At 46.2% G+C, this 13,369-nt stretch overlaps 1 protein-coding gene across 3 annotated transcripts in view; it reads left to right on the top strand.

Moving 5' to 3' along the window:
- Window positions 1–13: 13 nt before the first annotated feature.
- The window catches only part of EXTL3 (exostosin like glycosyltransferase 3), a 34,560-nt gene continuing 21,204 nt past the window's right edge, over window positions 14–13,369 (top strand). Inside the window, exons 1-3 of one of the 3 annotated variants that reach the window (XM_050893687.1) lie at window positions 14–2,325; window positions 2,457–2,511; window positions 3,043–3,281. In XM_050893687.1, coding sequence (XP_050749644.1) covers window positions 178–2,325; window positions 2,457–2,511; window positions 3,043–3,140 — 2,301 coding nt within the window. In that variant the 5' untranslated portion in view covers window positions 14–177 and the 3' untranslated portion in view covers window positions 3,141–3,281. Of the gene's footprint in view, window positions 2,326–2,456; window positions 2,512–3,042; window positions 3,282–13,369 lie in introns of those variants that run through there. The other 2 variants (XM_050893688.1, XM_050893685.1) reach the window with 2 other exon arrangements.

The raw sequence follows: 13,369 nt of genomic DNA, 5'->3' as shown, positions 1-13,369 counted from the left end.
CTGCAGCAAAACGACTGTAGAAAAGCCATCAGCACGACAAGAAGATGAAATTCCCCTTCTATTGGCTTCTTGTTAAGCAGGCACAATAACTTTTTTTTTGGAGAGACTTGCTATAAAAACTCTTCTGGTTATGGCTACTGATCCAACGTGATTGGGCATGCAGTGACTTTTGAACTCATGACTGGATATACGATGTTGCGGAATGGGGGAGTGGGGAACGGAGGCCAGCCGTGGATGTTGAGATTGTCCAGTCGGATCCGGCTCACCTGGCTTAGTTTCACCCTCTTCATTATCCTCGTCTTCTTTCCCCTCATTGCCCACTACTACCTAACCACCATCGATGACGCGGACGATGCCGGCAAGCGCATCTTTGGCCCTCGGACCGGCAATGAGCTGTGCGAGGTAAAGCATGTGCAAGACCTGTGCCGCATCCGCGAGTCGGTCAGCGAGGAGCTGCTCCAGCTGGAGGCCAAGCGGCAGGAGCTCAACAGCGAGATCGCCAAGCTCAACTTGAAGATCGAGGCCTGCAAAAAGAGCATTGAAAATGCCAAGCAGGACCTGCTGCAGTTGAAGAACGTCATCAGCCAGACCGAGCATTCCTACAAAGAGCTGATGGCTCAGAACCAGCCCAAGCTCTCCTTGCCCATCCGGCTGCTGCCAGACAAAGATGATGTGACCTTCCCCCTGCCAAAATCCAACCGGAACTGCAGGCTACACAACTGCTTTGACTACTCACGCTGCCCGTTGACATCTGGCTTTCCAGTCTATGTCTACAACAGTGACGATTTCCCTTTTGGTAGTTCCTTAGACCCTTTAATTAAACAAGCCTTTGAGGCGACTGTCAGAACTAATGTTTATGTTACTGAAAATGCAAATATTGCTTGTGTGTATATAATTTTAGTGGGGGAAATGCAAGAGCACGTAATGCCAAAACCTACTGAACTAGAGCAACAGTTGCACTCTTTGCCATATTGGAGGACTGATGGACATAACCATCTCATCATCAATTTATCAAGGAAATCGGAAACTCAGAACTTAATTTACAACATCAGCACAGGGCGTGCCATGATTGCCCAGTCCACCTTTTACGATGTGCAGTATCGACCAGGGTTTGATATTGTGGTATCGCCTCTGGTCCATGCTATGTCTGAACCCAATTTCCTAGAAATCCCACCCCAGGTGCCAGTCAAGCGTAAATATCTGTTTAGTTTCCAAGGGGAGAAGATTGAGTCTCTCAGATCTAGCTTGCAAGAGGTTCGCTCTTTTGAAGAGGAAATAGAAGGCAATGCCCCAGCTGACTACGACGATCGGATCATTACCACCTTGAAGGCTGTTCAGGACAGCAAGTTGGACTTTGTTTTGGTGGAATTCACATGTAAGAACCAGCCTAAGGCGAGTCTGCCCACTGAGTGGGCTCTGTGTGGAGAAAGGGATGACAGACTAGAGCTACTGAAGCTATCTACTTTTGCACTGATAATCACCCCAGGGGACACCCATTTAGTGATCTCCGCCGGGTGTGCCATGAGACTGTTTGAGGCTCTGGAAGTTGGAGCCATCCCGGTGGTTCTCGGAGAGCAAGTTCAGCTACCCTATAATGATGTGATCCGGTGGAACGAGGCAGCCTTAATTATACCAAAGCCACGTATCACAGAAGTGCACTTTCTTCTGAGAAGCATTTCTGACAACGATCTCCTTGCCATGAGGAGGCAGGGCCGCTTCTTGTGGGAGACCTACTTCTCCACCTCTGACAACGTGTTCAGCACAGTCTTAGCTATCATAAGGACTCGAATCCAAATCCCGGCTGCTCCTATCCGAGAAGAAACCGCCGTGGAGATTCCCCACCGGTCTGGCAAAGCTGCTGGTACAGACCCCAATATGGCAGACAACGGTGACCTGGACTTGGGGCCTGTGGAAACAGAACCACCCTATGCATCTCCCAAATATCTCCGCAATTTCACCCTCACTGCAATGGACATCTACAGGAATTGGAATTCTGCTCCAGGGCCTTTCCACCTCTTTCCCTACACTCCCTTTGACCCTGTTTTACCATCAGAAGCAAAATTTTTGGGGTCTGGGACTGGATTTCGACCAATTGGTGGAGGAGCAGGTGGCTCTGGGAAGGAGTTCCAGGCTGCTTTGGGTGGCAACGTCCCCCGGGAGCAGTTCACAGTAGTGATGTTGACTTATGAGCGGGAGGAGGTGTTGATGAACTCCCTAGAAAGGCTCAATGGTCTCCCGTACTTAAATAAAGTTGTGGTAGTGTGGAACTCTCCCAAGCTTCCCTCCGAGGATCTCTTGTGGCCAGACATTGGTGTCCCAATCATGGTAAGAAAGATGTAGCTACTATGGTCTTGCTTCCTGGTGGGGTTTGTGCATTAAAATTGGCTGTAGCTCTTCTGTAGCGTGTCAGCTCAGCTTAAGTCATCTAGGACAACATTCATCTTGTGTGATTGTAGATGTCTGTACCTGATCTGGACGCTTTATCAGCGGAGAAAAACAGGGAGATAACAGGTATGACTCTCTGACCCATTTTAGGTGTTTGCGTGAGGATGCCACCCATGGCTGGTGCTCTAGAAACGCCTGTTTCTCTCCACCAGCTTCGAAGGGAGGCTGATGTTCAGAGATAGACGGCTGTGCTCTGTGGATGCGTGAAATTAGGCGAGATGAATTGCTGTCGTGAGAGAATTCGTTCTGTGGCCTTTGGGTTATGAAATACAGGAGCTGTTACGCAGGAGAGCCTAAGTTGTAAAAATACAGGATCTTTAGAGGTGCCAGGTGTTTAGCACTCATGAAACAGTAATTGCTTGTATGGAGCCTAATGTGAATCTCGAGGCTTAAAGCTAGAGATTCTTGCTTATTGAAAATCTTTGCTTAGGCTCTTTAAGTGTCACACTGTGAGGACAGTTGGCACCTTATAAATACCTAAGTAGTGACGGTTTCTGCACTTTACCAGATAAATCTTTTATAAAAACAGAAGAGGGACCCACTGAAGCCGTGCCTACTGCAAGGGCCTCAAAAGTCATTTATCACTTTATATTACAGGGGATGGCAGAGAAGGAAATACAAGCCAAGGCCAACATGACCATAAGAGCTTCCATGCTTCAAAGGTTGTAACTGAGTTTTGCTTAGGTTTGGGTTGATTTTTTTGGTTTTTTTCTTCTCCCCAGCCAAACTGAAGAAGCAACACCTTCAAAGACCAACATTCATTTTCATGCCCAGCTACTCACTTGCATATTGGCAGCGTTGCTTATAAGGAGTTAATTCTCCCTAAATTATTACTTATGTATGTATGTATTTATTTTAGGACTTCTCTGTCATCCCAGCATAACTTTCTGCACTGGCCGTTGTTAACAATCAATATTAAATATAAATCTCCACATGCTCTCGTAAAGGGGGCACGGGCATAGAGCTACTAACAAGAAGCAACACTGTGTTGTTTGAATCTGATTGTGTTTAGAGGACAAATGGAAGGATAATGCCTTACAAATTAGAGAAGGGAAAAATAAAAGAGGGAGATGGTACTTAAGAACACAAACTGTGTGTGGTTTATGTGACAGGACGCTACTAAGCTTAATAGCAATGTGAGCTTTATGCTTCATGCAAAGAGATTCATTGATTTAATATTTCATTTTATTATTATTGTGATGAATAAATCCTTCTGCTCACATTTAAAAACCCTTATGGTCCAGGGACAATGAGGAGAGAAAATTGCTTGGATAATTGCAAAATAATCTTTCACATTAGTCCTGTTGAATGCCTGAATTCTGCAAAATCTTCGCATTGTGTCTCCTGAAAAACTGTGTACTCCTTCAGAGCTGAAGAGTGGGGATTGTTCTCCTTGGAGTTGCTAATGGGTGTTATTTGTGAAAGAAAGATATGTTTCTGTTGGTGGAAGTTAATGGCTTTTTTTACTCTGCTCTCATCTGCACATCTATTGTGTTGGAGGCCCACTTGGCTTTTTTGGGGACTTTGACACACACAAGCTGCTGCATGTCGCCTTCGAGCCACTCGCTGGGGTATGTGTGCTATGGGGGATGTTCGGTACCGCTTGGTTCAAGAGGAGGAAATTGTCTTGTGTCTGCTTTGGGATGTTGGGTGGTAACACTGTGCTCATGGCCGAGTGCCAGGGAATGGCTGGAGTACAGCGAGCTTCTGCTGGGGTCCTTTCTGAAGGAGCGTGTTGGTCTGATAATAGGTATGCTTTCTTCCCATTTTTCTAAATCCCATTTTTTAAAAGAGCCCAGGTCTCTTGGGATCTCTCATAGGAGGCTTAACCCATTGCAGCCTCCAGGCATCCGTCCCACCAAAGTGCTTGTTGCTAAGTCCACATCCAGACTGGGTGCTTAAATCGCATTGGGAGTCTGTAGTATTCATCTATATGGATGGTTTAGTATGGTAATGATATAAAAATTTACCTGGGCTTCACGAAACAGTGACAGATCCTAAGACTTGCTGTGGAAAAGGGCAACAAGAACTTGGGGAGCAGAGGTGAGGCTCCATTTGAGCCTCAGCGGCTGAGACGTGGGATGTGCTAGCCAGGGGAAGAAGCAGCTGGGTACGTGGGGTTGGTAAGAAACAGAAGCCCATATGACTGCTGACGTCAAAAGAAACTGCAGAGCTGTGAATCTGATTTCCTTACGGGGAAAAAGTGTCTTTTGATGGGGAATATGCAATTCTCTCAGATCTTGAAGCAGTGCTGTATCTCTATGTAATAAATACATTCCAGTAACTTTGGGGTGCAAGGAATTGCCATGTGTTCAAGTCCCAAAGCACAGAGCTATGCAGAGGAAAGTTGAGGGAAAGAGAAGTGGACGGGCGCAGATTTGGGTGCCCCTCCTTGCGACTGAAGTGGGTCGAGGCACCATCTGACTACGAGGAGCAGCACAACAGCAGCACACATGCGTCGGCATGATCCATGATGAAAGCACCCGAAGCCAGAAGGTTATTGAGGTAAATCGCAGCCTAATGAGACATAGCAACGTGTGTAGCATCTCCTGGGCTGAAAGTGCCCTTGGAAGCATAATGTAGTCCTAAGTCCCACCAGCAGCGCCTTGGTGGGACTTACGACTACGCTTTAGCAGTGTGGGTTTGTGCTAGCAGAATACCCAAAGGAGAACTGGAATTCCTCCTTTAGCCTTACTGCATGGGCTGACCTTAGTTCATCGATCAGTTCCTTGAAACTTCATTTGCAAACTGTGCTGCTTGGTTGTGATTTGGTCTTCCAAAGCAGGTTATGTGGTTTCTTTTCCCTGGTGGGCTGGGAGTTAATCAAGAGCAAAGCTTGAAGCTGTGTTGGATCTTTGAATCTTTCGTGGATAATGAGATAAACAGGGCTGCAAAATAGATTTGATTTTTTAAAAACTTTTACTTAGGTATAGATTTCTTGTGATGGTATAATTTACTAAAAAATCAGTAAGATTCCTTAGCTGCACAGGAGTCTCTCATAAAATATTCTGGCCCTGCACTGAGCTTGAAGTGACTAGGTGCAAATACAATTTAATGTAAAGTTGTGTGTGTAGTCATTCAAGGCTGCCCCTGGAACAGATGTAGGTAGATTACCCTCTAATTTAAAGTGCCTTTGTGCTGGAATTGAGCTGTAAAAATTGTTCCCATCTCAGGTTAAATAGTATCGCAGCAAAAAACAAAGGTTGTAAGTGAGAAGTCTTGTTTGTGCAAGCTTAAAAACTTGCTTTCTGCAAGTGTTTGTATCTCTAGCACTGCATTAGGAGAACTTCCTCAGACAGAAGAACCTGGAGAGTGTGACTCTACCAGCACCAACAGCGACATTGCAACCCCTGCTTAACTCTGAGCGCCTCCCTGCAGGACTTACGCAGCATTGACACATCCTTCAAGATACGTACTTCAAGATGTCTGCGGCATCTGGCAAAGTCGCGATATACTCAAGGAATTAAAAGCTGCCTGGACCACCGATCCCTGCCAGCAGTTGAGCTCCGCTCCCTTGTAGCAAGGGCAAAAGCCTTCCTGTACATGGCATTGCTGCGGTTGCTGAAGTCCCAGGCATGGTGCTGCTCGCACCGCACAAACAAGTGCTGCTGCTATTTCCACGCTTACGGGGGAGAAAAGGGGAAAAGAATTTGGATTAAATCCTACTCTGAACAGGTGGAAAGACTGCAGTAGGGTTTCAGTGAGATGGCGATACTTGATTGTTGCTCCTGCACTGCCCCTGCACGCACATTAATCTTGGAAAGATTTCTGATGGCGGAATAAAGGAGGAGTCATTAAGGAGAAGATCCGGCTCAGTCTTGGGATAGAGACTTCCAGCTTCCCCTTTCAGCATCTCCGCGCTCAGGATTTCTAAATAGCGTACAGGCGATGACAGGAGAAACCTCACTCTTTGCTTTGCAATTCCTTGACAGCATTTTCATCCACATGAATAAAAGTGAAGGGAAACAAATGAAACAAAACACTCAGGCAACGACACATCCAGCCCACGCAGATGGTAATAAGATGCACCCAAGAACATTCAGATCCTGCTGCGCTTTGCGGTGTGCTCGGCAGCAACGTGCTGCTGCTTTCTGGTTCCTGTAGGGCACTTGCTTGCAATTCCTCGGCAAACTTGCAGCATAGATGCAAGTCCAGATGCTTAATAAACCCAGTACATGGTTTTAGCAGCTCTTCAAATCCTCCGGAGCTGATTCACCATCCATCTTCCATGCGGCTCTGAGCAGGACGTGGATTGGGGCAGGAGGACAGGATTCGTTTTCCCTGTTTCTGCTCTGGTTTTAATCCTAAAAACCTAAAAGAATGAGTTGAGCTTGAACAGCCAGAGTTACCTGAAGAGAGTTTGGTTTAATATATTTAATATGTATTTCAGAAGGCTGCCAGTGCTGTGTATGTCCTTGGTTCAGTGGGGAAAGCACAAAGCCCTGAGCAGCGAGGTGATTAAGCTCTGGAGCAGCTTGCACTCAAAACAGCAGCAGATCCTCTAATGCAGCAATTAAATTATCCATTTCCCTTTCAGAAACTTCCTTAAAGCCCCCCAGGAGTTGCAGTCCGAGCCAGAAAAGCAAACTGTGTGCTCAGCAGCCTCCCCTTACCTCCTCTCCTACCCGCATTTCTCAGCCTGTCGGTCGTGCCCTGGAGATGGGAGGAGACTAAGAAAGGCAAGACTGAGCTCAGGAGAACCCTAAATTTGGTTATCATGTTGAGCAAAAATAATTCTCAGCCTCTTGTAGGTACCCTCTGCCATCCAACTCCAGCATCTTCAGGTCGGTCTGTCTCTTAAACTGCACAAAGATGCATTTTTTTTTTTACACTTTTCTTTTTCCTGTCCTTAGTAGAGTAAGGAGAAAGCATCTCATTTTAAGTAAAAGTTTTGCCAGCCAGAGAGAGGAACCGCTGCTTTCAAACTGCAAGGGCTTAGTACTGTGTTGCCAGCGCAGCCATCTCTGCTTGCCAAAGGCTGCAGAGGTCCAAGCAACGTGAGAAAAAGGTTTGTGGCAGACAGACAGCTTCATGTGGACAAATGCTTCGTCTGTTTACAGGAGCGTTTGAACCTCAAACAGTGATTTCCAAGCAACGTTGCCTTTTTTTCTTTTTATTTTTTCCTATCCTGAGCCTTTGTGAGCAGCTCAGGGTGGCTGCTGACATTACTGATTTCAAATCCATCGCTTTGGATGCGTGGGCTGAGGGGTGGCACCGTCTGAATGGTGGTGCACTATCTGAGCCTGCTGGGCTGGATCTATTGGAGGCAAAGGAAGAGTGAGATTTATGGGGGGGTGGGTTGGATCAGGACTATCCAGTTGTGTCGTGGCTTCACTTTGTTTTGAGCCAGCGTAACATCTCTCCCACTTTCCCAGTAATGACTGGCTTTTGGTTGGGTTATTTTGGAAGCCCAAGGGCTTTGCATGGGCTGGCGGTGTCGTGTGGAGTGTTGCCTGCGAACCCAGCTGAGCTGTGAAAGGGCTTCCCACATTTGGGGCTAAACCTTATTCAGCCCAAACCACTATTTTCACAACCTGTGCTCATGTTCTAAGAAATTACAGCCTGAACTTCCAACTCATCTTTCTTTTCTGCATGCGTGCAAGTCCTTCAGTGACAGAGCCACGGCTGGAAAAGCCCTGCAGTAGTTTGCTTTCTCCTCTTCCTCCGGGTTCGGTGGTGTGTGCTTGTAGGCATTTCTGAGCAATTTAGCTGGGTTCACTGCCAATGCCAGCTCCTGTGGCTTTTGGCAGTGACTAATCCTTTCCTTCAGCTTTGTTATAGAATAAGTAGCTGGCTTTGATCTCTGCAGCCAGTTCCAGTGGCGTAACGTCCTTTTCTGCTAGCTTGGTGGCCAGCTGAGAAAGCTCATTCAATTTGGCTGCTTGTTTAAAAAGGAATAATCTTTGGAAAATGTCTAATCCGGAAGCATTGCTGCATCTGCAGACCTGTTTGGCTGGCCGCGGTGTCCCTTGAAATGCCACTTGTTAATCAGGAGCAGACTGGGGGGAAATGCCGTCATGACTTTCCCTTCTGTTTGGGCAGCGTCTATATAACCGTACTGTGCTGAGCTCGCTGCTGAAGGATGGATGCCTTAGGTTTGCACGTCCTTTCTAGCAGAAATACTTGAAGGTGCTTTGGTATCTTCATTTTAAGGAGCATGATGGGGTCCCTAGGTGATGCTTCTGGTTAAGAAGAGGAGGAACAGAACCTGGTCAGACTGTAACATCGATGTGTAGCATGCCATGGTGGCAGCATGAGCTTCTCAGCTTGACCTTCAACATCAAGTTTGGTTTTCTGATAAGAGCGGAGCCAACCTTGCAAACAGCTCGCACAGTCTCCAGTAACTCAAGCTAAACTGGAGTGGTGTGGGTGATCCAGGGTGACCACGAGTTGAATAAGAGAATAAAACTCTGTGCTGATCACACCACCATTTCAATCAATCCTTTTCCTTCCTGGGGGCTTTGTATCAATACCAGCTCGAGTCCTGACTTAGCCAGATACTTAAGCACGTCCCTAACCCTTTCTTGGTGATGTGACTTGTGCTTTTCTGGACCAGCTCACCTGCTGAAGCTCCTCGGTGAGCCAGAGCCTTACGCTGGGCACTTAACCACTTTTCCCTAGCTCGCAATTCTTGTGTACAAAATGAGGAGGAACCCAAAACTTTCAGGTCCTCGTTTGCATACAGGAGTGGGGAGCTACAGGTTTGCTTCCAGAAAGAACAATTCAAGCTATGCTTTCTGTGACAAAGAAAATCAGCTGAGAAAATCACCTTGTTTCTTAGCACTGAGTCACCTCACACAAGAGATTTGCGCCATCCGTGGGTTAAATGGGCCCCATCCAGTGCACCAGCTTTACCGGCAGTGTATCACAGGTTTACGAGTTAAATTTCTCCATGAGAGCAATTTTATAAGGCAGGGCGATGTTGCGCGAAAACATCTGTGTGCTGCTGTTGGGTACGTAGCACCACCTGCTGCCTGCAGAGCACGGTGCTGCTGGAGAGGCAGGTTAGTCCTCAAATCCCTGCGAGTTTTCCTGTCTTGATACGTATTTTTACTGTTGTATAGCAGAAGAGGAAGGAGCAAATTTGCTGCTTAGTTTACCTGCGGTACTAAAATCCAGATGCTTGTCACTGCAGGGCCTGAGCAAAGGTGCAGCGATGCGTGAATGTACGCTGATAATGTAACAAGCAGTGCCGGCTTCTTAGGGATTTGCGCTCTGAATATTAACTCAAACACCCTTGCGATACTCCACTGCTGTTGCCTAAAACCAGTGCTTAATTCTCTCGCGTGCCATATGCTGGTTTGTAATAGCTTTTCCATAGACAAAATGTTACCATAGCCTCAGCTCTCTGAATTCCCTTGGCTTAGGATGCAGCTAATGGGGTCGGTGACCAGAAGGAAGGCATTACTTTGGGGCATTGGAAAGGAAAAACAAGGGAGGGAAGCATCCTTGAACACTACTGTGTACATAATCGGATGGTTTTTCTCACACATGAAAGCTTGAAGATGTCATGGGGGCCAGTCCCCCTGTGTTGAAGCTTTTAACCATCAACACGAAAGCTGTCTGTGCATCTTTAAAACGCTCTCCACTCTGGAGCAGACTCTGTCACAACAGCGAGGGGACAAAAGCGGCACAATAGGACTTGGCACCGGAGACAGTGCAGGAGCACAATACCATATTGTTTTTCCAGGGCTGGATTCCTGCTACTTTTAGGGTTTGCATGGTGGTCTGCATGTGCCTGTTTAAATAACAACAGAATATTTAATGTCCCCAAATTATTCCATACAGTGGAACAAGCATGAGGGGAAACTGAGCGTGTGGATGCATTTTCTCTATTTTCTTCCCTTCTGTTTTCACCTTCTTTTCATCCTCTGTGACTTTATATTGCAGCTCTTACTTAGTTCGTATGGCACCGTGTGTTGACATCCACTTCACTGCAAGCTACACCCTTCTTCTGATAAAGTCCCAGAGCCCGGGTATCTGCATTTCCTTTCTTCCCATGCTTTTAACTGTCTTGGTGGAGTGGTTTTGCTGTGCAAAATCATTTGATTGTGCATTCTGTACAGACCGCCTTATTTGTGAAGTGAAGACAGCCTGGTCTCCCAGAGTAGCTATAACTTGACGCTGTACCGCAAGAAATGGATGGGTCCCCAGGCACAGGAGAGAAGGAGCGAGCTGTAGTCACCAAGGTCATGAATTTGGCTTTGGCTTGTGGGTATTAAATAGATGGGACAAAGGAAAATCTGTATTGTTGAAGTTTGCTGGAACAGGAGGGACCTTGTGGGGCATTGGGACATCAAGGAGGCAACTGTGAGGGACATGAGAAGGTTCTAAAGAGGAAGGTAACTCTTGGATACAAGGTTAGAGAAAGAGATGAGGAGCAAGAGAGAGGTTTTAATCACTGCTTGTTCTTACGTGTCTGGTGTAGCTCACAGATGCCTCCCCAAGCTCTGTGGGATCGATCAGCAAAGATATTGCAGCTCTCAAACAGAAGATGGTGACTTATTCCCAAGTTTACCAGTGGGCTGGCAATGGTGCAGCACAGCAGCCACAATATTATTCACCTCCTGGACAGTCTCTTACCCCTTTTCCCCACGGTACCTGCCTGTATCTGGCGAGGAAGCAGATGCTGCTCTCCCTTATCTAAGTGATGGATGCTTTTTCTTCAGTTTTCTTGAAATCAAACTCTGCAGTTAGCGATAAAGCATGACGGATCTGCCTGCTGTGCTGTGCATATGGAGCGCTCCCCTATCCAAAAAGCAGCGCCTGGCTCCTTCCTGGGCTTCTGGAGGAGGAAGTTCCTCTCGTGTAAAAGCTATCGACAAGCAGAAAGGTGATGGAGTAGCTGGAGTCAGAACCAAGGGCTGCAGTTTGTTTTCCCATTGTCCTGACTGCTAGATCTCTGGAATCGGTACTGTTTAACTACAAGTATCCAGAAAGGATGGAGCTTTTTTTTCCTGATGACAGTGAGGGGATGCCATTTTAGAAAGCATAAGAAAATCGGGGGAAAAAACAGTAGTTTTAAGTCACTTCCATTCGTTTAAAGCCTTCAGTTAGTTAATGAAAATCTGTGTTACCCCTGTGAAGAAAGGTGAGGAATATTTCCCTTCTCCTGAAACTGGCAAAAAGACCATAAGCAAGGAGCGAAGGGCATCTTGCTAATAAGCCAGAGGGAAACTGAGGCACAGAGAACAGAAAGCCGTGCCTGGTCACTAAAGCATGCGCTTGTACGTCTCCTTATAAGCTCACAGAAATACTGTTTTTGTCTATTCCCAGATCTACTTGCAGCAGAAAGATGGGAAATCTGGTGAAGCTGTTCTTAGGCTTCCCAGATAACACTTTCAGATCAAAATAGTTTAGCAAAGTCTTCAGGTTTCTGAATGCTTATCTGAATTGAACTCTGAGGTTTTTTGAGGTTCGTGTAGGGAAGGGAAATGTGTTTTGTTCTCAACATTGAACGTTTAAAGCATTTTGGGCAGGGAGGTTCAGCTTCCAGTTTCGATGTGGAAGGGCTAATCGTCACTTTGATCTCCTGAGCTGCCCAGAGCCCAGGCTGGTGGAAGCCTGCCTTATCTCTATGGTAAGGGACAGCCCCATCTTTTACTGTGAAAGAAGAGAGCTAACAGGGAGCAAGAAAAGCACTTTTCTGGGGAATATAACAGCTGTAAGCTAGATAATTCTTTGCAATAACGCTCATTTTCCTCTTGCTCTGAATGCAGGTGACAAAGCAAATTGGTTTCAAAACACTGGTAATAATTAGGGTGATTCTATCAGAAATTTATAAAAGGAATTGTTTTTAATTATGCCTCATTTATGTGAACTCTGTAATTTCTAACACATGCTGGTCCTTAATTCCCAACCCATACTGTGGGTTGTGGGAGGTGGTTGTGGTAGTCTGTATTCATCCCAACCATGTATTTGTCAGTAATGTATTAACTACTTCTCGATGGAAGCATTTGTTCCCCCTTGATTTTGTTTTACTTTTTAATTGACTAGCGGCAGAAGTTTAAATAGATCACTAAGTAGTAAAAGTCTCAGGGCAAGCCAAGCTTTGAAGAACATGATGTTGCCCACCACAAAGCCCGTGGCTTGGAGAGCATGGGGATGGTGCTCCTCTTGCTGCTGTCTTCTGTTCCTCTGGATGGAAGGTGGTGGGCTGGTGTGAGACATGGACCAGGTGAAGTAGGATTCAGCCAAGGGTTCCAGCAATTAGGATCCAGCAGTTGAAGCCTACGAGCAAAGGGAAGATCCTCAGAAACCCATCTGGGGCTTGTATCCGGGTTTGTCATCAACTGGCTCTGCCATGTCGAGTGAGAAGGCATTTATTGCTTGCTGAGGCGAGATTGCGTGTTTGGTGAAAATGCCTTTCCCCTTTATTTGACCACATTCAGGGTAATATCCTGCCCCTATTCTCTGATATTTGAGCTGATGGAAATTGCGTTTCTCGATCAGCTGTACTCATGGAACACGAAGACCAATGAGAGATAAAATGCTGATTAGGGAATCGTGGTATGGGTTTGCTAGTTCTTTTCTTCTAACATTACATAAAAGAGCTCTCATCTCTAGATAATGGATTTGAGGACAAACGTGCTGGCAGAAAGCTGTCTTCATTTCATCCAGACCCATCAGAACTTTCCCAGTGAGATCTCAGCCTTCTCATCTCCGAGGTTCCCGGAAAGGTTTCAGTCTGGAATAAACCTGGAAGCCAAAAGTGGGTTTGCGTGCCTGAGTGCTCTTTATGGTTGCTGTTCCCAGCCACGTAAGCATTAATAAATCCTCTGTCCTCTTCCCATCAAAAAAATAACCTACCTGCGAACTTGATGGCTTCTTGGCTCTGCTTATATACCAAGTTTATATACCAGCTTTTTTAGTAGCTGCTCAGTAAGTTAATAGTCTGACCCCAATTCCTTCCTCCATTAGTTGA

This window comes from Gymnogyps californianus, chromosome 3, assembly GCF_018139145.2.
Source record: "Gymnogyps californianus isolate 813 chromosome 3, ASM1813914v2, whole genome shotgun sequence".
In the NCBI taxonomy this organism is placed as follows: domain Eukaryota; kingdom Metazoa; phylum Chordata; class Aves; order Accipitriformes; family Cathartidae; genus Gymnogyps; species Gymnogyps californianus.
This window is presented reverse-complemented; position numbering and strand designations above follow the sequence as displayed.